The 24,585-nt window shown below is 51.4% G+C and overlaps 1 protein-coding gene across 1 annotated transcript; it reads left to right on the top strand.

Moving 5' to 3' along the window:
- The first annotated feature begins 834 nt into the window (after positions 1–834).
- On the top strand, positions 835–17,427 carry LOC119956509 (E3 ubiquitin-protein ligase RBX1). The gene is made up of 5 exons (XM_038783791.1): positions 835–983; positions 10,847–10,925; positions 13,042–13,112; positions 16,458–16,543; positions 17,051–17,427. The coding sequence occupies exons 1-5, from the start codon at positions 906–908 to the stop codon at positions 17,061–17,063; spliced, it is 327 nt and encodes a 108-aa protein (XP_038639719.1). The 5' UTR covers positions 835–905; the 3' UTR covers positions 17,064–17,427.
- Positions 17,428–24,585: the final 7,158 nt, after the last annotated feature.

Here is a 24,585-nt window from a genome sequence, read left to right as displayed (position 1 = left end):
GCCGGGTAGGAAACTGGGGAGAACGCCGCTGCTTTTCTTCAAAGTGGTACATCCACCTTCATCGAATTTACAGTGCAGAAGAAGGCCATTAAGACCATCGAGTCTGCACCGGCCCTTGGAAAGAGCACCCCTACGTAATCCGCACGCTGCCACCCTAACCCCACCTAACCTTTTTGGACACTAAGGGCAATTTATCATGGCCAATCCACCTAACCTGAACATCTTTGGACTGTGGGAGGAAACCGGAGCACCCGGAGGAAACCCACGTACACACGGGGAGGACGTGCAGACTCCGCACAGACAGTGACCCAGCCGGGAATCGAACCTGGGACCCTGGAGCTGTGAAGCCACAATGCTAACCACTGTGCTGCACCACTCCCCTCATTTTATACCCTATTCTGGAAAGCCTTATATTATGCACCTGACATGTGTCGTAATCACATCTGACCCCAAATTCAAAGTGAAAATACTTGAGCTCCTGACAATAAGATTTTGAGCTACTGGAGGCAGCCAAGCAAGGAGGTGACGTCATTGGGCTCCCTGCATCCCAGCCGGCTCCCTGCAGGGGGCGCTGTGATGGGACGGGGGCGTGGCTGCGTGACGCGGGGGGCGCGCAGTTACGCTAAGGGCGTGTGACCTGCGACGCAAAGGGGCGGGGGACCCGTGACGTAAAGGGGCGGTACCTCGGGTGACGTCAAGGGGCGGTACCTCGGGTGACGTCAAGGGGCGGGGCTCAGTGTCGCAGGGGGCGTTTCAGGGGGCAGGGTTAGTTGACGCGGGGCGGGACTGGGTGACGAGAGGCGGGACTCAATGACGTTCAAGGGGCGGGGTTAGGTGACGCGGGGCGGGACTCAGTGACGTTTCAGGGGCGGGGCGTCCATTTCTCCCGTGCGTCACCTGACAAAATGGCGACGGCGATGGATGTGGACGCTCCGAGTTCCACCAACAGCGCCGGCGGCAAAAAGCGCTTCGAGGTTAAAAAGGTACCGCTCGGCCCGGACACCGCGGCCCAGCCCCGAAACCCCGGCTCAGCTCAGCCCCGAAACCCCGGCTCAGCTCAGCCCAGCCCCGAAACCCCGGCCCGGCTCAGACCGGACACCGCGGCCCAGGCCCGGCTCAGATCGGACACCGCGGCCCAGGCCCGGCTCAGCCCGGAGTGTTGGGGGGGGGGGGGGGTGAGGAAGGAAGAGTGTGGGGGGGGGCTGAGGAAGGAAGAGTGTGGGGGGGGGCTGAGGAAGGAAGAGTGTGGGGGGGTGAGGAAGGAAGAGTGTGGGGGGGGGTGGTGAGGAAGGAAGAGTGTGGGGGGGGCTGAGGAAGGAAGAGTGTGGGGGGGTGAGGAAGGAAGAGTGTGGGGGGGGTGAGGAAGGAAGAGTGTGGGGGGGGTGGTGAGGAAGGAAGAGTGTGGGGGGGGCTGAGGAAGGAAGAGTGTGGGGGGGTGAGGAAGGAAGAGTGGGGGGGGGGTGGTGAGGAAGGAAGAGTGTGGGGGGGGGCTGAGGAAGGAAGAGTGTGGGGGGGTGAGGAAGGAAGAGTGTGGGGGGGGTGAGGAAGGAAGAGTGGGGGGGGGGGGTGAGGAAGGAAGAGTGTGGGGGGGGGTGAGGAAGGAAGAGTGTGGGGGGGGGTGAGGAAGGAAGAGTGTGGGGGGGGTGAGGAAGGAAGAGTGTGGGGGGGGTGGTGAGGAAGGAAGAGTGTGGGGGGGGGGGTGAGGAAGGAAGAGTGTGGGGGGGGTGAGGAAGGAAGAGTGTGGGGGGGGGTGAGGAAGGAAGAGTGTGGGGGGGGTGAGGAAGGAAGAGTGTGGGGGGGGTGAGGAAGGAAGAGTGTGGGGGGGTGAGGAAGGAAGAGTGTGGGGGGGGTGAGGAAGGAAGAGTGGGGGGGGCGAGGAAGGAAGAGTGTGGGGGGGGCGAGGAAGGAAGAGTGTGGGGGGGGCGAGGAAGGAAGAGTGTGGGGGGGGGGAGGAAGGAAGAGTGTGGGGGGGGGTGAGGAAGGAAGAGTGTGGGGGGGTGAGGAAGGAAGAGTGTGGGGGGGTGAGGAAGGAAGAGTGTGGGGGGGGTGAGGAAGGAAGCGTGTGGGGGGGGTGAGGAAGGAAGAGTGTGGGGGGGGTGAGGAAGGAAGAGTGTGGGGGGGTGAGGAAGGAAGAGTGTGGGGGGGTGAGGAAGGAAGAGTGTGGGGGGGTGAGGAAGGAAGAGTGTGGGGGGGGCGAGGAAGGAAGAGTGTGGGGGGGGCGAGGAAGGAAGAGTGTGGGGGGGGGGGCGAGGAAGGAAGAGTGTGGGGGGGGCGAGGAAGGAAGAGTGTGGGGGGGCGAGGAAGGAAGAGTGTGGGGGGGGGGTGAGGAAGGAAGAGTGTGGGGGGGGTGAGGAAGGAAGAGTGTGGGGGGGGTGAGGAAGGAAGAGTGTGGGGGGGGTGAGGAAGGAAGAGTGTGGGGGGGGTGAGGAAGGAAGAGTGTGGGGGGGTGAGGAAGGAAGAGTGTGGAGGGGATGAGGAAGGAAGAGTGTGGGGGGGTGAGGAAGGAAGAGTGTGGGGGGGTGAGGAAGGAAGAGTGTGGGGGGGGTGAGGAAGGAAGAGTGTGGGGGGGTGAGGAAGGAAGAGTGGGGGGGTGAGGAAGGAAGAGTGTGGGGGGGGTGAGGAAGGAAGAGTGTGGGGGGGGGTGAGGAAGGAAGAGTGTGGGGGGGGTGAGGAAGGAAGAGTGTTGGGGGGGGTGAGGAAGGAAGAGTGTGGGGGGGAGTGAGGAAGGAAGAGTGTGAGGGGGGAGGAGGGGAGACCCGGGGAGACGGGGGCTGCTTGGGGGGAGGGGGAGGATGCGGAGAGCAGGGGGAGATGGGGGTGGGGTGCCCCAGGAATGGGGGAAGAGCAGTGCGTGGAAGGGTGGCTGCTGTTATATGTCCCATTGAACAAAGAAATGTACAGCACAGGAACAGGCCCGTGACCATTTTATCACTTGGAGAATTATGACACTACCCCAGAGGCAGCACACACCCAGCAGCCTAATAACACTGAATAGACAATAATGTTTGTGCCTTGTAGATCATCGTATAACACGTGACAAAAAAATTGTTTTCAAAGCACCTTGTTGGAAAAATGGTTAGCATAAATGCTTCACAGCTCCAGGGTCCCAGGTTCGATTCCCGGCTGGGTCACTGTCTGTGCGGAGTCTGCACGTCCTCCCCCTGTGTGCGTGGGTTTCCTCCGGGTGCCCCGGTTTCCTCCCACAGTCCAAAGATGTGCAGGTTAGGTGGATTGGCCATGCTTAAAAAAAAAATGCCCGTAGTGTCCTAAAAAGTAAGGTTTGGGGGGGGGGGGGGGCGTTGTTGGGTTACAGGTATAGGGTGGATACGTGGGTTTGAGTAGGGTGATCAATGCTCGGCACAACATCGAGGGCCGAAGGGCCTGTTCTGTGCTGTACTGTTCTATATCTATTTGATGTGCTCAGCAGTTCAGAAACGTTGGCCAGGAAACCATGGAAGTGGAGGTTGAGGTCTTGAGATGCCTGATGTTGTACTTCCAGGTTGTTCCCCTGTGCCAGAATAACTAGTTTGTTTCAAATGGGCTGTGATTCAGCCATGATCGCATCACTGTCACGTTCATGGCCGAAAGCCAGGCTGTGTGAGGAAGGTGCGATGCCACTGAACCGGCCTAAAGCATAACGTGCAGCAGTTACTGGCCACTGTGCTTTTGGCCAAGCTCTCCTGTTTCCCAGGGACCCGTGGGCCGGGCAGATTCCTGCCATGACCAGGGGAGGCCATCACTGACGGCAATAAACAGTTGGTGAAATACGCTGCCTTGAATTGTACACGAGGGTAAATACTCATTGAGGAAGCTCTAAACATCGTAGAAGGCCTGTCTGTCATGGAAGAGCTGATGGATCCCACTTGGAGGAGCTTAACAAAGTTATTGACTCATTTGGCTGATGCTGTGCCACCGGATGAGGAAACTGGCAGCCTTGTAGCATCTACGCAGACACCTCAGTCCCTGCTGGAGGGAGGGCCATTACACCAGGATATGTGTGCTGTAAACATTCTGGCTCCGTCCAAAAATGAGTATAGTGATTGCAACAACTACAGACCTAGCTCTTCATCAGAATAGTATTTATCCATGTTGCCCTTCTCAGACTGCAGACCCTAGCCGAGGCTCAACACACACATCCCAGTGTGGTTTCAGAACTGGACGATCCACAATCAACATGATCTTATCAGTTCAGCAGCTGTCATGAACAAAGGAAACGATTATATATTGCCTTGGGCAGCAGTCAGCCATGTAAACTGAGTCTATTTGAGCTACTGGAGAAAATGGCTACCTGCCAACGGTGCTCAAGATTAGATGGATTGGCCATGCTAAACTACCCCTTGTCCAAAGATATATAGGTTAGACAGGGCTACGGGATAGGCGGTGGGAGTGGGCCTAGGTTGGGTGCTTTTTCAGGGGTTTGGTGCAGACTTGATGGGCCAAATGGCCTCCTTCTGTGCTGTAGGGATTTTCTGGTTCTGTGTGATCTCTTCTCATTACAATGTAATGAGTATGGTCAGCTATGGCGGGGCAACATTGCAACCCTTGAGATCAGCAAGGGGGTCAAACAGGGTTGTGTTCCTGTGTCAACACTCTTGGCTCTTGTCTTTGCTGCTAACATTGGCCTTTAGGTCACTTACGGAGAATGTCGACTTGCATATCTGAACTGAAATCTTCAGCTATACTCACCTGAGATCCAAGACAGAGGTGGACCAAATCCTCATAGAGTTACTCTGCTGAAAATGCATAGCATTCCATACTGAGGAATTCAGTTCAGTGGACAGACACACTTGCTGTGAAAGAGTTTGGTTTGACCATCAACATCTGGAAGAAAACTGTCTGGTCCAGCATGTTGCATTGCCACCATCTATCAGCATTGACAATATGACGCTGGAGATTGTTACTAGCTTCACATATGTAGACTCCACAGTCACCAGCAATCTGTCACTTGGTACCAAAATCAACTTGTTCATTCTGCAGCTGTTATGTCCAAGCCTAGTTGGAGTGTGTGAAACGACAGCAACCTGCCTGCATCATCAGTGACGTCCCCTACAGTGCTGAGACCAGAATCTTATACAAGAGCAAGTGCTGAACAATTTCCACCTTCGCTACTTCAAACTTCTCTTGGCCAGGTGAGGTCACCAACTCCAAAGTCCCGGGAGGTTGTAATTCCATCAGCTCCTTTCTAAACCAACAGTGTCTGAGCTGGCTTGACCATATTCATCGGATGGATGGTGACCAGAAAGACACAGACCTTCTCTGCGGTAAACTGGCTAATGGGTAGGTTTAGGGAGGGAATGTAGAGCTTACAGCCTGTTCTGTCTGAAGGCACAGGGTTGTAGGTCGAGAGGTGGAGGTGAGGCCATGGTGAGATTTAAACGTGAGAATTTTAAAATGGTGGCATTGTCAGTCCAGGAGCCGATGTAGATCTGTGATGGGTGCAAGGGACTTAGTGAAAATTAAGGTGGGAGGCAACAGAGGTTTGATGAGCTCCGATTTAAGATATACAAGTCAACGGCATTCTCAAACGTTCAGTACTCCAGTCAGCACCACCTTGGATTCTGTGTTCCATTTTGTTTGACTTGAGATTTATTTCAAAGATTGGAGAGCTGTGCAGGAAAGACCAGAAGCTCTGTGTCGTGGAGGAGGAGAGCACGGAGATGTGAGGAGCCTCTACTTTACTGCTTCAAGTAGAGGTCTCCCAAGATTATTTTTTTCATAATTTTATTAACGTTTTCACAAAATATCGACAACAAAAATATAAAGTACAAAATGTAAAGGAAACTCAGTAACAAAAATAATAAATTAACATCCGCCCAAACACAGCAAATATATACACCCAGACAAAACCTCCAATATATAGAAACAAAACCCCTGTACTGACCCCCTCAAAGCAAATTTCACCCGTTCCAATTTGATTGTCATTGATCCAGGCCTCCACGTTTGGGAGCCTTGCATCCCTCCACTGAAGAAGGATCCTCCGCTGGGCTACCAGGGACGCAAAGGCCAGAATACCAGCCTCTTTTGCCTCCTGCACTCCCGGATCCTCTGCAACCCCAAATATTGCGAACCCCCAGCCCGGTTTGACCCTGGATCCTACCACCCTCGACACCGTCCTCGCTACACCCTTCGAAAATTCCTCCAGTGCTGGGCATGCCCAGAACATATGGGTGTGGTTTGCTGGGCTCCCTGAGCATCTAACACACCTTTCCTCACCCCCAAAAAACCAGCTCATCCTTGTCCCGGTCATGTGTTCCCTATGCAACACCTTAAACTGTATGAGGCTGAGCCTCGTGCACAAGGAGGAAGAGTTGACTCTCCCTCGGACATCTGCCCATGTCCCCTGCTTGATCACCTCCCCTAGCTCCTCCTCCCACTTACCTTTCAGCTCCTCCACCGAGACCTCCTCCTGCATCACCTGGTATATTGCTGAAATCTTCTCCTCTCCAACCCACATCTCGGAAAGCGCCCTATCCTGTACCGTGCGTGGCGGCAGCAGCGGAAATCACACCACTTGCCGCCTATCAAACTGCCTTACCTGTAGGTACCTAAAGGCGTTTCCCGGGGGGAGCCCGTACCTCTCCTCCAGCTCACCCAAGCTCGCGAACTTCCCATCCACGAATAGGTCCCCCAACCTCCTTATCCCTGCCCTGTGCCACCCCGCAAACCCTCCATCTATCCTCCCCGGGACAAACCGATGGTTTCCACATATTGGGGTCCACACCGAGGCCCCCAACTCCCCCCTGTGCTGCCTCCACTGCCCCCAGATTTTGAGGGTAGCCGCCATCACCGGGATTGTGGTATACCTCTTTGGAGGGAGTGGCAGCAGCGCCGTTGCCAGCGCCTCCAGACTCGTACCCTCACAAGACGTCATTTCCAGCCTCTTCCATGCCGCCCCCTTCCCCTCCAGCACCCACTTGCGCACCATCGCCACATTAGCGGCCCAGTAGTATCCACAGAGAATGGGCAGCGCCAGTCCCCCCCAATCCCTACTCCGCTCCAGGAATACTCTTCACACCCTCGGAGTCCCACGTGACCATACAAACCCCATTATGCTCCTGTTGACCCGTCTAAAAAAGGCCTTTGGGGTAAAAATGGGGAGGCACTGGAACAGAAACAAACCTCGTGAGCACCGTCATCTTCACTGACTGCACCCTACCTGCCAAAGACAGCGGTAGAGCATCCCATCTCTAGAACTTCTGCTCCACCAGCCTCGTGAAATTAAGTCTATGCAGGGCCCCCCAGCTCCTGGCCACCTCGACCCCCAAATATCTAAAGCTCCTCTCCGCCCATTTTAGTGGGAGCTCCCCAATCCCCCTCTCCTGGGTGAACCACGAACAGCTCGCTCTTCCCCATGTTGAGCTTATACCCTGAAAATTCCCCGAACTCCCTGAGGATCCTCATTACCTCCTGCATCCCCCCCACCGGGTCCACGACATAAAGTAGCAGTTCGTCCGCATAGAGCGATATGCTCCTCCCCGCACCAGCCCCACCAGTTCCTCAACTCCCTCAGTGCCATAGCCAGGGGCTCAATCGCCAGTGCAAAGAGCAGGGGTGACAGGGGACACTCCTGCCTCGTCCCTCGATACAGCCGAAAGTACTCAGACCTCCTCTTGTTCGTGGCCACACTTGCCACCGGGGCCTCATACAACAACCTGACCCACCTGATGAACCCCTCCCCAAAGCCGAACCTCTTCAGCACCTCCCACAAGTATCCCCTCTCTACCCGATCAAAGGCCTTCTCTCCGTCCATCGCTGTCGCTTTCTCCGCCTCCCCCTCACTTGCTGGCATCATAATAACGTTCAGGAGCCTCCGCACATTCGCATTCAATTGCCTCCCCTTCACGAACCCTGTCTGGTCTTCGTGAATGACCTGCGGCAAACAATCCTCAATTCCCGAGGCTAAGACCTTCGCCAGCACCTTAGCATCCACATTTAACAACTACCTCCACTGCGCCTCCACCTTCCTGGTGGTCAACAGGTCGAATTCGGCCTGGAGGCTACGCCTCTCCCTCAACAGTCCCTCCTCCGCGTACCCTCACCATCTCCCCCACCAGCCTCTCCCTCTGCTCTCTCCTCTCCTTATGGGCCCTAATGGAGATTAGCTCTCCCCTGATCACCGCCTTCAACTCCTCCCAGACCATCCCCACTCAAACCTCCCCGTTGTCGTTACCCTCCAGGTATCTCTCTATGCTGCCACAAACCCGCTCGCTCACCACCTCATCTGCCAACAGTCCCACATCCAAGCGCCACAGCGGGCGCTGGTCTCTCTCCTCCCCCAGCTCCAAGTCTACCCAATGTGGGGCATGATCTGAAATGGCTATCGCCGAGTACTCGGTATCCCCTACCCTCTGGTTCAGTGCCCGACTCATAACGAAGAAATCGATCCGGGAATAGGCCTCATGAACATGTGAAAAGAATGAGAATTCCCTAGCCCTCGGCCTTGCAAATCTCCTAGGATCTACCCCTCCCATCTGGTCCATAAACCCCCTCAGTACTCTAGCCGCCGCCGGCCTCCTGCCCATCCTGGATCTGAAGCGATCCAGTGTCGGATCCAACGCCGTGTTGAAGTCTCCCCCCGTTATTAGGCCCCCCAATTCCAGGACCGGGATTCGGCCTAGCACACGCCGCATAAACCTGCATCATCCCAGTTTGGGGCGTAAGCATTAACCAGCACCACCCTCTCCCCTTGCAACTTACCATTACGTACCTACCGCCATTGTCTTCCACAACGCTGGACTCCTCGAACGAAACCCTCTTTCCCACCAGAATCGCCACCCCCCCCCGATTTTCTCCCCACCCCCCCCACCCCCCCAAAACCACACAAAGCTAGGACCCCTCCTAACTGCGTTGCTCCCCCCATTGCACTCCCGCAAGTCAGCCGACTCCTGACCCCGGCCGCTCCCGCCCCTCCTACGACTCCTCCCCTTCTAGGACGGCCCCTCCCACTCCATTGCCCGTCTCTCCCTTCATCCCAAGCGCGGGAAAAAGCCCGTGCTTACCTGCTCTGGCTCCGCCCCTTCCAGCCCTCATCCCGGGAAAAGAGCCCACGCCTTCCACCTGCCCGGCCCCGCCTCCTCTGGCGCAGCTCCTATTCACAGGCCCAGCCCCTCACCCCCACCCCGGGCCTTCCCCTTCCCGGCGGGGGCCCCATCCCCCCCCTACCGACCCTCCCCTCCCCGGCGGGGGCCCCGCCTCCTCTGGCGCAGCTCCTATTCACAGGCCCAGCCCTCTCACCCCCACCCCGGGCCTTCCCCCTCCCCTGCGGGGGCCCCATCCCCCCTACCGACCCTCCACCCCCCACTCCATTTATTTGCCTCCCTTCACTAACCCGTCTGACGGAACTAACCAAATCAGTGCCCCCACCATCCACCCTAAATCGCGAAAAAACAAGAACAGAGTACGAACAAAAAGAACCCCCACTCGAAGTGTAACACAACCTCAGCACCCCAACCATCCCAACGGCCCCGACCCCGACCCTCACTTGTGTCCAACTTCTCGGCCTGAACGAAGGCCCACGCCTCCTCCGGGGACTCAAAGTAAAAGTGTCGGTCCTTGTAGGTGACCCACAGATGCGCCGGCTGCAACATGCCGAACTTCACCCCCTTCCTGTGCAGCACAGCCTTCGTCTGGTTGTACCCGGCCCGCTTCTTCGCCACCTCCGCACTCCAGTCCTGATAAATTCGAACCTCCGCGTTCTCCCACCTGCTGCTCCGCTCTCTCTTGGCCCACCTGAGGGCACACTCCCAATCAGCAAACCGGTGAAACCGCACCAGCACCGCCCGCGGCGGCTCGTTAGCCTTGGGCCTCCTCGCCAGCACTCTGTGGGTCCCTTCCAGCTCTAGGGGCCCCTGAAAGGACCCCGTTCCCATCAGCGAGTTTAACATAGTGACCACATAGGCCCCCACATTCGACCCCTCCGGGAGGCCCAAGTTCCGCTGATTCTTCAGCCTCGACCGATTCTCCATCTCCTCGAACCGCTCCTGCTATTTCTTGTGGAGCGCCTCCACCTTTACCGCTAGGCCCAAGATCTCGTCTTCGTGCTCCGAGACCTTCTGGCGGATCGCCGCCGCCTGGGTCTCCAGCAACTTATCAATGGAAGCCTTCATCGGCTCCAGCCAGTCTGCTTTAAGCTCCCTGAAGCAGTGCTGGAGAGCCTCCTACTGCTCCTCCGCCCACTGCATCCACGCTGCCTGGTCTCCGCCTGCTGCCATCTTGCTTTTCTTCCCTCGCACTTTCTTTGGCTTCACCATCACTTTTTTAGTCTCCCTGCTCCTGGTCCAAGCCATACACTGTCGGGGGAATGCTGCAAACTCCTTCCCCCACCGGGAAATGTTGAAAAATTGCCGTTCGGGGCCCTGAAAAGAGCCTAAGCGGGAGCTGTCGAACGTGCGACTTAGCTCTGCATAGCCGCAACCGGAAGTCCTTTGTCTCCAAGATTATTAATGGTACAAAAAAGATAAATCTGGAAATTTATTCTAAATTTAGCTCCTCATGATGATCAGCACATGGAATTTCCACTCCCAGTCGGAGCAATGGATAAGATGAGATTTGAATAGGATGGGAATAATCGGTGCAGGCATGGAGGGCTGAAGGGCCTGTTTCTGTGCTGTACATTTCTTTGTTCAGTGAAGATGAAATCCGGTTAATTGTTTGTGAACCGTTTGAAAGCAGTGAAGGGACTTTTCAGAGTGAATGAGCTGAGAGAGGCCAAAGCAGGAACTTCACCAGATAATGATCTCGAGTCTGTTTCTTTGTGATTTGAGTTTAATGATGTAACTTAATGAATCTCTCTCCCTGCCAGCAGTTGTTTCTAAGTGTGGTTTCTAACCCTGTGTTGTGTTTCCAGTGGAATGCAGTCGCCCTGTGGGCCTGGGACATTGTGGTAGATAACTGCGCCATCTGCCGAAATCACATCATGGACCTGTGTGAGTATCTGCTGTAGCCATCTGTACGTTATCAAACCAAGGAGTGTGAGCTCTCGAGCCATTCTGAGTTGGCTTTATGTTTTCAATCAGCAGGTTTCCCCATGCAGGAGATTCCAGTAATCTCGATTCTCTTTTACAGGGAGGAGGGGAATCTGTCAGGCTACAGATCAAATCATGAACTCAAACTCATTTTCAAAGATGGGTTGATCTCGACGTTGAAAGTCTCAATTATCCCAGGGCCTACGATTTTTTTTACAAGAGGGAGAGATCCAGATTTCCACCACTCTCCGTGTAGAAAGAAAGTGTTTCCTGATTTCACTCGACTTCCCCGTTCTGAATATTTAAGTATGGTCCCCTCGTTTTGTGTTTTTCCCGTCTCTCTAAATGCGTAATCGAATCCTTTTCACATTTTGAACACTTTTTTTCTCTCACTTGAGGGAAGTGACGTTGATCTGCTTTTGCCCCCTTTCTGTGGGCGCTGGAAGGTTTTACTGTCTATCCCTCGCTGTCCTGAGAAGGGGGTAGTGACTCAGTTTGATACAGCTGAATAGCTGGTAGATGACTTCAAGCACTGGGGTATAGATGACCAGGTTTACTTCTTTGAGGGATATTAGTCCCTGGCATTTCTTAGAGCCACATCTGGAGAGAGGCTACTATGTCGTACTTTATTCTATAATTCACCTGATTCTATATGATTCACCTGAGGAAGGAGCAGTGCTCCAAAAGCTAGTGATTTTAACCTGGTGTTGTCAAACCAGTCCAACACTGGCATCTCCACATCTTTATTCTATAATGTAGCAACCAGGAGCATTTTATTATGTTCAAGGTGCCTTGCTGTGGTTTGAACTCCTGCTTGCTGGCTTATTGTCCAGTCTTTTTGAATTGCTGGTCCAATAAGAAAACTCTGCACTACAGCAACCTAGTGGTAGATATGTGGAAAAATAATGAGCTTAGACACATGTACTGACCATTGCTGTACCGTTTAAATGGCTCATTAATCGTTCTGGTACCAGTGGGTCATCTCTTGTCGGAATCCAGTTAATTAAATCTGGAATAAAATGGTAGTATCGCTCGTCAGGATCGTGAAACATCTGATTTTGGAGCTCTGCTTTCTAGGTGGCAAAGTGGAAAATTCTCCCTCGTTTCCTTTCCGCGAGAACGAGGGGGAAATGAACCCGGTCAATCGGCTGCCCTCTGGCATTATCAATGTGATGTTGCCTTTGGCTGCACAAAAGCAGGTGGCTGTTGGGAGGTCCATGACCTCGGCCCCAGGACGTTGCTGCAGGAGTTTCTCCAGGCAGTATCCTACAGCCAGCCATCTTTCATCAATGATCTTCCCTCTTGTTATAAGGTCAGGAGTGGTGTGTCTGCTATTGATGGGACAGTGTGAAGCAGGTCCTGCCCACATTGAGCAGGACCTGAGCAACAACATTCATTCAACATGGCTCGGTCTTCTTAACAGCAGAACCTTCACCACATTGCACTGGTTCAAAAAGTACTCTCAAATATTTGTTTAACCAAGATTTGTTCGACCATTGGGCCGGTAACACCCACATTTAGATATTGAATAATATATAACACTGCTTCCTTTTGAGCAGATCAGACCGATGTGGCCTGGAATTCTCACCGTTCACTGAAATCCTACAATGACACAATTGCCCCTTTGTGAATTATTGCTGGGTCCACTGGTGGTGATATTTAAAATATTTATGGTGCTTGGAATCTGCCCGAATGTGGAACTGAAATCTGAGACTGAATTTGTTCTCCGCAGTCCCAGATTGCGGTTCCTATATGCAATGTAAGAAGTCTTGCAACACCAGGTTAAAGTCCAACAGGTTTGTTTCAAACACGAGCTTTCGGAGCGCAGCTCCTTCCTCAGGTGAATGGCCTCAGCCATTCACCTGAGGAAGGAGCTGCGCTCCGAAAGCTCGTGTTTGAAACAAACCTGTTGGACTTTAACCCGGTGTTGTAAGACTTCTTACTGTGCTCACCCCAGTCCAGCGCCGGCATCTCCACATCATGGCCTTTATGCAATGCCAGCGCACACATTTGTCCTAGTTTTATTCAAGTTTATCTCTGGATTCTGATAAACATGTGGTGTTTTTGTTGTCTGTAGGTATAGAATGTCAGGCAAACCAAGCTTCCGCAACTTCAGAGGAATGCACTGTCGCATGGGGGGTGTGTAATGTAAGTATTCAGCGTCTTTGTTGCTTTAGCTTCAGGCCTTGGGAAGGAGATTGGAATGCTGTTGAATGCACGAACCTGGGCTGCATTGCTGCTTCCGTGCTGCGAGAATGCTGCAGTGTCAGGGGTGCTTTTTGTTGGGGAATGAACAGCTAAACTGAGGTCCCCTGTACTCCCGCAAGTGGATGGAAAGTGTCCCATAGCACCAATCAACGGTTCCCTAAGTGACCTGGCCAATATTTTTTCTGACGAGCAATATTGCCAAAAGGTGCTGTGCATGGGATCTCACTGTGCACAAATTGACTGTCACATTTCCCTGTGACTACAGTTCAGTTTAATTAGCTGTGAAGTACTCTCGGGTGTAGAATGACGCAGATGCATTTTCTGTTTTTATTTGAGGTTTTCAGCATCCACAATATTATGTTTTTGTTGTTGCCTGCACTGACGTCCTTTTCTACATTTGTAAGAGTCTGACTGTGAGGATGGCACAGTGGTTAGCACTGCTGCCTCACAGCACCAGGGACCCGGGTTCAATTCCGGCGTCTGGTCACTGTCTGTGCGGAGTCTGCACGTTCTCCCGGTGTCTGCGTGGCTTTCCTCCCACAGCCCAAAGATGTGCAGGTTAGATGAACATAGAACAGTACAGCACAGAACAGGCCCTTCGGCCCTTGATGTTGTGCCGAGCTTTGTCCGAAAACAACATCAAGCTATCCCACTCCCTGTCATTCTGGTGTGCTCCATGTGACTATCCAATAACAGCTTGAAAGTTCCTAAAGTGTCCGACTCCACTATCACAGCAGGCAGTCCATTCCACACCCTAACCACTCTCTGAGTAAAGAACCTACCTCGGACATCCCTCCTGTATCTCCCACCCTGAACCTTATAGTTATGCCCCCTTGTAACAGCTACATCCACCCGAGGAAATAGTCTCTGAGCGTACACTCTATCTATCCCCCTCATCATCTTATAAACCTCTATTAAGTCGCCTCTCATCCTCCCCCGCTCCAAAGAGAAAAAGCCCTACCTCCCTCAACCTTTCCTCATAAGACCTACCCTCCAAACCAGGCAGCATCCTAGTAAATCTCCTTTGCACCCTTTCCAATGCTTCCACATCCTTCCTATAATGAGGTGACCAGAACTGCACACAATACTCCAAATGTGGTCTCACCAGGGTCCTGTACAGTTGCAGCATAACCCCACGGCTCTTAAATTCAAGCCCCCTGTTAATAAACGCTAACACACTATAAGCCTTCTTCACGACTCTATCCACTTGAGTGGCAACCTTCAGAGATCTGTGGACATGAACCCCAAGATCTCTGTTCCTCCACATTCCTCAGAACCATGCTGTTGACCCTGTAATCTGCATTCAAATTTTTTCTACCAAAATGAATCACCTCGCACTTATCAGGGTTAAACTCCATCTGCCATTTTCGGCCCAGCTCTGCATCCTATCAATGTCTCTTTGCAGCCTACAACAGCCCCCCCAACTCATCCACTACTCCACCAATCTTGGTGTCATCAGCAAATTTACTGACCCACCCTTCAGCCCCCTCCTCCAAGTCATTGATAAAAATCACAAATAGCAGAGGATCCAGCACTGATCCCTGTGGTACACCGCTGGTAACTGGTCTCCAGTCTGAAAATTTTCCATCCACCACCACCCTCTGTCTTCTATGTGATAGCCAGTTACTTATCCAATTGGCCAAATTTCCCTCTATCCCACACCTCCTTACTTTCTTCATGAGCCGACCATGGGGAACCTTGTCAAACGCCTAACTAAAATCCATGTATACGACATCAACTGCTCTATCTTCATCTACACACTTAGTTACCTCCTCAAAGAATTCAATCAAATTTGTGAGGCAAGACTTACCCGTCACGAATCCGTGTTGACTATCCCGGATTAAACTGCATCTTTCCAAATGGTCATAAATCCTATCCTTCAGGACCTTTTCCATTAACTTACCGACCACCGAAGTAAGACTAACCGGCCTATAATTACCAGGGTCATTCCTATTCCCTTTCTTGAACAGAGGAACAACATTTGCCACTCTCCAGTCCTCTGGCACTATCCCCGTGGACAGGGAGGACCCAAAGATCAAAGCCAAAGGCTCTGCAATCTCATCCCTTGCCTCCCAAAGAATCCTTGGATATATCCCATCTGGCCCAGAGGACTTGTGACCCTCAGGTTTTTCAAAATTGCTAATACATCCTTCCTCAGAACATCTACCTCCTCCAGCCTACCCGCCTGTATCACACTCTCATTCTCAAAAACATGGCCCCTGTCCTTGGTGAACACTGAAGAAAAGTATTCATTCAACGCCCCTCGTATTTCTTCTGACTCCATGCACAAGTTCCCACTACTGTCCTTGACTGACCCTACCCTCACCCTGGTCATTCTTTTATTTCTCACATAAGAGTAAAAAGCCTTGGGGTTTTCCTTGATCCAACCCGCCAAGGACTTCTCATGCCCCCTCCTAGCTCTCCGAAGCCCTTTTTTTTTTTTAGCTTAATCCTTGCTACCTTGTAACCCTCAAGCGACCCAACTGAACCTTGTTTTCTCATCCTTAAATACGCTTCCTTTTTCCTCTTGACAAGACATTCAACCTCTTTTGTGAACCATGGTTCCCTCTCACGGCCATTTCCTCCCTGCCTGAGGCTTACCCCTGGTAGGTCGTCCCCCTCAACAGTATCCAAAGCGGTCTACTTGTTACTGAGGGGAACGACCACAGAGGATCCCTGCACTGACTGCTTCCTCCCAACCCCTCTCACCGTCACTTGACAACAGCTCCTCCACAAACCACCTTCAAGATACAGTGACCGCAATGCACTATTGCAAATTTTCCCCACAACAGCCAATCAGCAGCTCCACACTACTGCCCTCTGCTGGATGCTTGCCTTCACTTGAACACGTAGTGTGTCTTGCTCAGGTACACGTTCTGGATGCAGTGACCGCAATGCACTGATGCAAATTTTTCCCGCAACAGCCAATCAGCAGCTCTGCTCTACTGCCCTCTGCTGGATCTAGATGGATTGGCTGTGATAAATTGCCCCTTACTGTGCAACGATGTGCGGTTATGGGGATAGGGCGGGGAGTGGGCCTAGGTAGGGTGTTCTTTCCGAGGGCGGTGCCGACTCGATAGGCCGAATGGCCTCTTTCTGCACTGTATGAATTCTAATTCTATACCTCGTGTCACTGGCCCCAGCCCCTCCATTCCCATTTCCAGCAGCGCCTGGAAAGTGGGTGAACTCTCGATAAGTCTTCCTTGCGGTGAAACATACTGTGTGCAAGTGTCCACAGACTGGTGACTTCTAACCCCTGCCTCTCTCCTGTGTCTCTGATTACAGCATGCTTTCCATTTCCACTGCATTTCACGTTGGCTGAAGACTAGACAAGTTTGCCCTCTGGACAATAGGGAGTGGGAATTCCAGAAGTAAGTGGGGGTGTTTTCTTTGGGGGAGGGGGGGTTACACAACTGTGGGTTCGGCTCCGGTGTTTGGGTGGGGGGAGGGGGGTGCCGGGCTGGGAGGTGCAGTGTGTGGTCAGGGTTAGGTGTCCCGTGTGGGGAATCCCAGTAGGGGATGGGGAATACTGTAGGTGGTGGTGGTTAATCGGGACAATGGGGGATGTCAGCGGGGGGCCAGGGTTGTTGGGGGTGGGGGAGGTCCGCGAGGAGTCTTGTCGGGCCGGCAGGTTTGGCTTTTTACGATAGTTACTCAGAAGTTGCAGCCCTGCGTTTTTGATGGTGCATTTACTCGGTGAGTCCCCGTCACTGTTTCGGGCTGTGACAGCCCAGTTCAAAGGATAAAAGCAGCTTGTTTATGATGCACTACAACCCCAACGTGATATTTTAATGGGGATTACAGAGACTTGCTGAAATGTTTTATTTTGAGAGTGATATAAATGTGTGACTGAAAAATAATCTTTATTGTTTCCTCAGGTATGGCCACTGAATGGAAGGAGCAGGAATCAGTCTGCAGACTTCCTGGTGCAGTCTCTTCAGAATGCCACTCCAATCTGCTTCCCCCTTCACATCAGCTCTAATTGAAGAGTCTTTATTCAAATAGCAAAGACTTGACAAACCCCAGCCCCTCTTTATTAAAAAATAATCAGTTTACTTTCTCCAGTTACAAGCGTTCCAACTTATGTTAAAGCATCTGAAGACTCGCTGTATCGTAGTGAAGGGCCATTGTACACACCACCTGCAAACATTCTTGTTTTTTGCATCTCCGTGTCCGAGAGGGGAAAGGCTGAGGTTTTCATCGGCTCTTTCCTAATTTGTATTTTATTTAATAAACAGTTAAGTTTAGCAGCCTATTTTCAAGAGGTGCAGTCATTCTCTTCCCTCTGCACCCGGAAGCCGGTCAGGTTGAGGTGGCAAACGGTGCTGTGCCCCCTCCCAGGGTGTGGGTCACTGTGCGTCGGGCTGGATGGCTCCACCCACTGAGCCCAGCTGGCTTGGGGGGGGGGGGGGGCTCTGATTGCCCTCCATCCAGCATCTGCAGTTGGCCGTGGTCCATTCGGCCATTGCTGCTGGGTGCACGGGCGGGCGGACATGTTTGTTTCCAGGTGCCGGGACAGGAATCTATTTGTCTATTCATCCCTGCGACTTGGTAACCTGCCACCATGGGCTCCTCGGGGACCCAGCAAACAATTGTGGGATTTAACTGGGCTGTCAGCCGCTGGAGACATTGTTAAACCAAACAGACCAACCGTCCATGATCTTATTGAATGGCGGAGCAGATTTCAAGGGGCCGAATGGCCTGCTCCTGGCTCTGTTGCTCTTGAACTCACTTCATGTGGCGGTGAAACAGTAAAGAAAGGGATGGTTCGAAGACATGGCAGTCGGGATGATTGAAAGTCTGGAAAGAAAAACGAGAAGGTTGTTAAAGGGAAGAAGCTGAGGGGTTAGAATCATAGAATGGTACAGCAAAGGGGGAGGCCATTCAGCCCATCGCATGTACTGGCAGGAGCAATCCAATTAATCCCACTTCCATTCAATGATTTCTCCTTGATAGTGGTAGATGATTGCGTGGTGGTGATGTCACTGGAATAGTTATCTAGAGGCCCCAGACTGATGCTCCGGGGACCTGGGTTCAAATCCCACCACGGCAGCTGGTGAAAATTAATTTTAATAATTGAAAGGTAGTCTCAGAAGTGACAGCCATTAAACTATCACTAATTGTCATTAAAACTCCATCTGATTCACTACTGTGTCCCAAACCTGCCGTCCTTACCTGGTCTGGCCGCCGTGACCCCAGACCCACGGCCATGTGGTTGACTCCTAACTGCCCTCTGAACTGCAGTTGGGGATTAAGGATGGGCGGCGTTGCCAGCGACGTTCACATCCCATCAAATAATGTTTAACGTTAGGGCACAGTGGTTAGCACTGCATCCTCTCAGCTCCAGGGCCCCGGGTTCAATTCCGACTTTGGGTGACTATCTGTGTGGAGTCTGCACGTTCTCCCCGTGTCTGCGTGGGTTTCCTCCGGGTACTCCAGTTCCCTTCCACAGTCCAAAGATGTGCAGGTTAAGTGGGTTGCAGGGCAGGGGACTGGGGCTGGGTACGGTGCTCTTCCAGACTCGATGGGCCGAATGGCCTCCTGATTCTGTTACGGTTGAATTTGCGTGCACCATTTGTTCATGGCAGATCACAGCAACACTCAGTTTGGATATACAGTAAAAGCTTCCTGATGATCGGCATCTCCTTCCCCCCCCCCCCCCCCCCCTTCCTCTTATTAAACCACTTCATGATCTTGGAACACCTCTATCAAATCTCATCTTGGGCTTCGAGAGGATTCCCCTGCGACTGGGGTCACAGTTGACTGAAGGCCCTTGAGGCAATGAGGTCAAGGCAGGAGATTGCCAAGTCGAGGGGTCTGCAGGGGTCACGTGCAGTGAGGGAGATGGGGATTCCTCGTGTGGGTGAGGAAGCTGGCTACGGGTTCTTGTGGATTGTGTTCCAAATGTAGAAGGCAGTACAGCTTTAAAAATCCACACCAAACTCCATCTATGTGCCCATATCCAACCAACCTGACTTAATTTGGTATCAGTTTCATTTGTGCAAAGCACGAGAGCCCAATGAACAGACAGAATCTATCCAACTTTCTCTGCCACCTTCCCAGACCAGTTTTCCCATCTTCACCAGATTTTCCATGCTTCCCTTCCCCCACTGAAACTATTTAAGACAATGGGAGAGTCAATAGGGGACAGTTCTAAAGGTGCGATGGGGTGCAGGCGCAGAGGAACCTGGGTATTTGTGTGAATAAATCATTGAAGGTGGCAGGACAGGTTGTGTGGTCAATAAAGCAAAACAATAAAGTATCGTGGGCTTGTTTAATGGGAGCACAAAGGATGTCACGGTAAAAAAAAAAATCTGAGTTTTGGCCTTCGAAGGAGTTCTGGGTGCCACTCTTCGGGAAAGATGGGAAGGCATTCGAGAAGAGCACAGAAAAGATTCACGACAATGGGTCCAGGGATGTGGAACTTCAGTTATAATCATAGGGTCACCACACCTCACAAGAACACAGGTCACTCGAGTCTAACAACCTGCATTCATCCAACCATGGAGGGAGATAGAGAACATAGGGGAGTGGTGCAATGACAACAATCTCTCCCTCAATGTCAGCAAAAGTCATTGACTTCAGGAAGCAAAGTGTTGGACACACCCCACTGTCTGCATCAACGGTTCCATGGTGGAGATGAGATTCCTAGGTGTGCATATCACCAACAATCTGTCCTGGTCCACCCACATCGACTCTATAGCCAAGAAAGCACTAGCGTGCCTCTGCGTAGGAAATTCGGCATGTCCGCATTGACCCTTACCAATTTTTACAAACGCACCATAGTAAACATCCTAATCAGCTGCATCGCAGCCTGGTACGGCAACTGCTCGGCCCAGGACAGTAAGAAACTACAGAGAGTCGTGAACACAGCTCAGTCCATCACACGAACCTGCCTCCCATCCATTGACTCTGTCTACACCTCCCGCTGCCGGGGGAAAGCAGGCATAATAATCGTAGAACCCTCCCACTCAGGCTCTCTCTTCCATCATCTCCCCTCGGGCAGGAGATACATAAGTCTGAGACCACGCACTAACAGATTCAAAAACAACTTCTTCCCCGCTGTTACTAGACTGAATGACCCTCTTATGGACTGAACTGATCGCTTCACACATGTACTCTATTGAGTAGCACTACACTCCGTATGCTTCATCCAATTTATTTTTTAAAAATAAATTTAATGTACCCAATTCATTTTTTTCCAATTGAGCAATTTAGTGCGTTCAATCCACCTACCCTGCACATCTTTGGGTTGTGGGGGCGAAACCCACGCAAACATGGGGAGAATGTGCAAACTCCACACGGACAGTGACCCAGAGCCGGGATCGAACCTGGGACCTTGGCGCCGTGAGGCAACAGGGCCAACCCACTGCGCCACCGTGCTGCCCATCCGATGTATTTACATTATGTATTTATTGTATGTCCCATGTTTTTTCATGTACGGAACGATCTGTCTGGACTGTATGCAGGACAATAGTTTTCACTGTACCTCGGTACACGTGACAATGAATCTAATCCAAAAACTAGCTCGGAGCTCTGGAGAGTGATGGTACAGGCTCCAACCTTCTTCCCATCCCATGTTTTGTCCTTCATTGCTAGAGGGTTGGAGTTTAAGATTAGGGAGGTTATGCTGCAATTGTATATGGTGTTAGTGAGGCCACACCTGGAGTATTGTGTTCAGTTTTAGTCTCCTTACCTGAGAAAGGACGTACTGGCGCTGGAGGGTGTGCAGAGGAGATTCACTAGGTTAATCCCAGAGCTGAAGTGGTTGGATTGCAAGGCGAGGTTGAGTAGACTGGGACTGTACTCGTTGGAATTTAGAAGGATGAGGGGGGATCTTATAGAAACATATAAAATTATGAAGGGAATAGATAGGATGGATGCGGGCAGGTTGTTTCCACTGGCGGGTGAAAGCTGAACTAGGGGACCTAGCCTCAAAATAAGGGGAAGTAGATTTAGGACTGAGTTTAGGAGGAACTTCTTCACCCAAAGGGTTGTGAATCTATGGAATTCCCTGCCCAGTGAAGCAGATGAGGCTCCTTCATTAAATGTTTTCAAGGTATGGGTAGCACGGTGGCTCAGTGGTTAGCACTGCTGCCCCACGGCACCGAGGTCCTGGGTTCGATCCCGGCCCCAGGTCACTGTCCGTGTGGAGTTTGCACATTCTCCCCGGGTCTGCGTGGGTTTCACCCCCACAACCTAAAGATGCGTAAGGCGGTAGATTGGCCATTTAAATTGCCCTTTAATTGGAAAAACACTGAATTGGGAACTCTAAATTAATTTTTTTTAAGTGTTTTCACGATAAAGATAGATAGTTTTTTGAAGAATAAAGGATTATGGTGTTCGGGCGGGAAAGTGGAGCTGAGTCCACCACAGATCAACCATGATCTCATTGAATGGCGGAGCAGGCTCGAGGGGCCAGATGGCCGACTCCTGCTCCTAGTTCTTGTGAGTGGCCAGGAATCTTACCCATTCTTACCGCCTGTCACTGGTGTACTGCAGCAGCGATGGGCTGTGTCAACTCCAACACTACTGGAACTTCCTCCTGAACCAATGCTCTCCAATTGTTTCCATCCACAGATTGCTTAGGCAGAGCAGAAGACCCTGAGGACCAGCTACTGGTCCTACTACCTGCATTTGCATGCCATCACACAAAAAGGCTCATCAGAATTGTTGGGCTTGCAATAAATTTATGATATCTGCTTTTTAAAATCCGTATAGCTGTAAATTATTAACTTGTATGAAACACGCATAGACTTTTTGTGTAAGCATTAACACTGCAAGACAACACATTTATTTGAAGCAGTTTTGTCATAAAATCACAATAATCCGAAACTATTTATCTTACTACTGTGTAGATTTTGCTTAATTTTATATCAATGTTATAGTGTGATTTGGACAAGTTGAGAGAGTGGGCAAATGAATGGCAGAAGCAATTTAATTTGGATAAATACTATTAACCTTTCATTGTCACAAGTATGAAGTTACTGTGAAAAGCCCCTAGTCGCCACATTCCGGCGCCTGTTCGGGTAAGATGGTACAGGAATTGAACCCACACTGCTGGCCCTGTTCTGCATCACAAACCAGCTGTCTAGCCCATTGAACTAAACCATCCTCGTGTGAGGTTATCCACTTTGGTAGCAATTGCTGAATGGCCATAAATTAGGAGAGGGGAATGTGCAGCGGGACCTGGGTGTCCTCGTACACCAGTCGCTGAAGGTAAGCATGCAGGTGCAGCAGGCGGTAAAGAAGGTTAATGGTATGTTGGCCTTCATCGCGAGAGGATTTGAGTACAGGAGCAGGGATATCTTGCTGCAATTATACAGGGCCTTGGTGAGGTCACACCTGGAATATTGTGTGTAGTTTTGGTCTTTCTCTGAGGGAGGATGTTCCTGCTCTCGAGGGAGTGCAGCAAAGGTTTACCAGACTGATTCCAGGGATGGCGGGGCTGTCATATGAGGAGAAATTGAATCGGTTAGGATTGTGTTCGCTGGAGTTCAGACGAGAGGGTGGGAGATCTCATATAATCTCATATAAAATTCTAACAGGACTGGACAGGGTAGATGCAGGAAGGATGTTCCCGATGGTGGGGGGGGGGGGGGTGTCCAGAACCAGGGGTCACAGTCTGAAGATACGGGGTAGACCATTTAGGACAGAGAAGGGGAATTTGTTACCACTGGAAGTAGTTGAGGCCAAAACATTGCATGTTTTCAAGAAGCAGTTAGATATAGGACTTGGGGCGAAGGGGATCGAGGGATATGAGGATTGGGGAGTGCGGGATTCAGCTATTGATTCGGATGATCAGCCATGATCATAATGAATAGCAGAGCAGGCTCGAAGGGCTGAATGGCATCCTTTCTGAAAAAAACCCACTAACTTTCATAAAGATATTTGAACTCCCAATTATTACCTGAAAGAATTGCATCAAAATATCTTATGTTTTAAACAAAAATACTTTACTGTACAAGAGTTAAACAAAACAAATACAGGCCAGCATGGTGGCGCAGTGGTTAGCCCTGCTGCCTCATGGCGCAGAGGTCCCAGGTTCGATCCCGGCCCTGGGTCACTGTCCATGTGGAGTTTGCACATTCTCCCCGTGTCTGCATGGGTTTCACCCCCACAACCCAAAGATGTGCAGAGTAGGTGGATTGGCCACGCTAAATTGCCCCTTAATTGGAAAAAATGAACTGGGTACTCTAAATTTAAAAAAACAAAGCAAGTACTACTAACTTACAATATTTTGTAAAAGCATTGATTTAAACCCAAACATTCCAACACAACATTCCTCATTCTATTTTTATTTCCACCCAAGGACTCCCTTGGACTTAAGAAGATCTGACAGGTCCTTTCTCTTCTGCTAGAGCCATATCAAGGTGTGCAACAGCTCTCAGGAATTCACTTTGATTCTCCTCAGTGTTTGCATTATTCTCCAAAGTGTGAGCTGTGTTGGAATCTTTTCACTAGCACCTAATGAAATGATCTTCCAACTCTTCTCAAGCACCTCACAATTATAGATCCCCCTAGCTTAAGCACGGGCCTCAGAGTTCTCTAATGACTCCAACTCTGAGATTCTCCTGATTTCTATGAGCCGCCTGCTCCTCATCCACAGGTTCCGGCAGATTCGCTGTGTATTTTCCAAAGGGGCTTTTCCAGGCACAAACAGCCTGATTCAAAGCTGCTCCCAAATTGACTAATATTTAGTGAGAAATCATACCAATTGTGGAATGTTTCAAAAAGGAAGGAATCCACCTTCCCATACTGCAGCCCTCTCCCTCTCCCATTTCCCTCTCCCGATATGAGTGACAGCTTCCATATTGCGAACCAAATTCCAAATAACATCATAGAATGCCTACAGTACAGAAGGAGGCCATTCGGCCCATTGAGTCGCCACCAACAGTCCTCAAGAGCACCCTACATTGGCCCACTCTCCAGCCCTCTCTGTAATCTCACCTAAGTGTCACGTCTTTGGCCAATCCACCTGACCTGCACATCTTTGGAGTGTGGGAGGAAACCGGAGCACCCGGAGGAAACCCACACAGACACGGGGAGAACGTGAAGACTCCGCACAGACAGTCACTCGAGGCCGGAATTGAACCCAGGTCCTTGGCGCAGTGAGGTAGCAGTGCTAACCACTGAGCCGCCGTGCCGCCCAGTCATTGTGTAGATGCCAACATGGGGATATGATGGCATCGGTACTCCAGAAACACTCACTGATACTGGAGAGGGGGCGTTACAAATTCCTAAACAGCAACTGGATTCAATAAACCTGAAATGACATGTTAATCTCATTGATAATTATGGAACAACCACATTTCACGTCTTGCAGAGGGGGAAATCAGCCTCCCTTCCCGGGTCTGGCCTATACATGACTCCAAACTGCCCTCTGAACTGGCACTTAACAATAATCAGCTTC

Source organism: Scyliorhinus canicula, chromosome 23, assembly GCF_902713615.1.
Source record: "Scyliorhinus canicula chromosome 23, sScyCan1.1, whole genome shotgun sequence".
Classification (NCBI taxonomy): Eukaryota; Metazoa; Chordata; class Chondrichthyes; order Carcharhiniformes; family Scyliorhinidae; genus Scyliorhinus; species Scyliorhinus canicula.
Note: the sequence above shows the minus strand (reverse complement) of the source record. Positions and strands in the feature narration are given on the sequence as shown.

Bases quoted from the DNA above. Each gene is read 5' to 3' on its own strand.
- LOC119956509 (XM_038783791.1), top strand. From the start codon at position 906: ATGGCGACGGCGATGGATGTGGACGCTCCGAGTTCCACCAACAGCGCC. The intron at 984-10,846 runs GTACCGCTCGGC...TTGTGTTTCCAG, and splicing joins AGCGCTTCGAGGTTAAAAAG to TGGAATGCAGTCGCCCTGTG. The intron at 13,113-16,457 runs GTAAGTATTCAG...CTCTGATTACAG, and splicing joins TCGCATGGGGGGTGTGTAAT to CATGCTTTCCATTTCCACTG.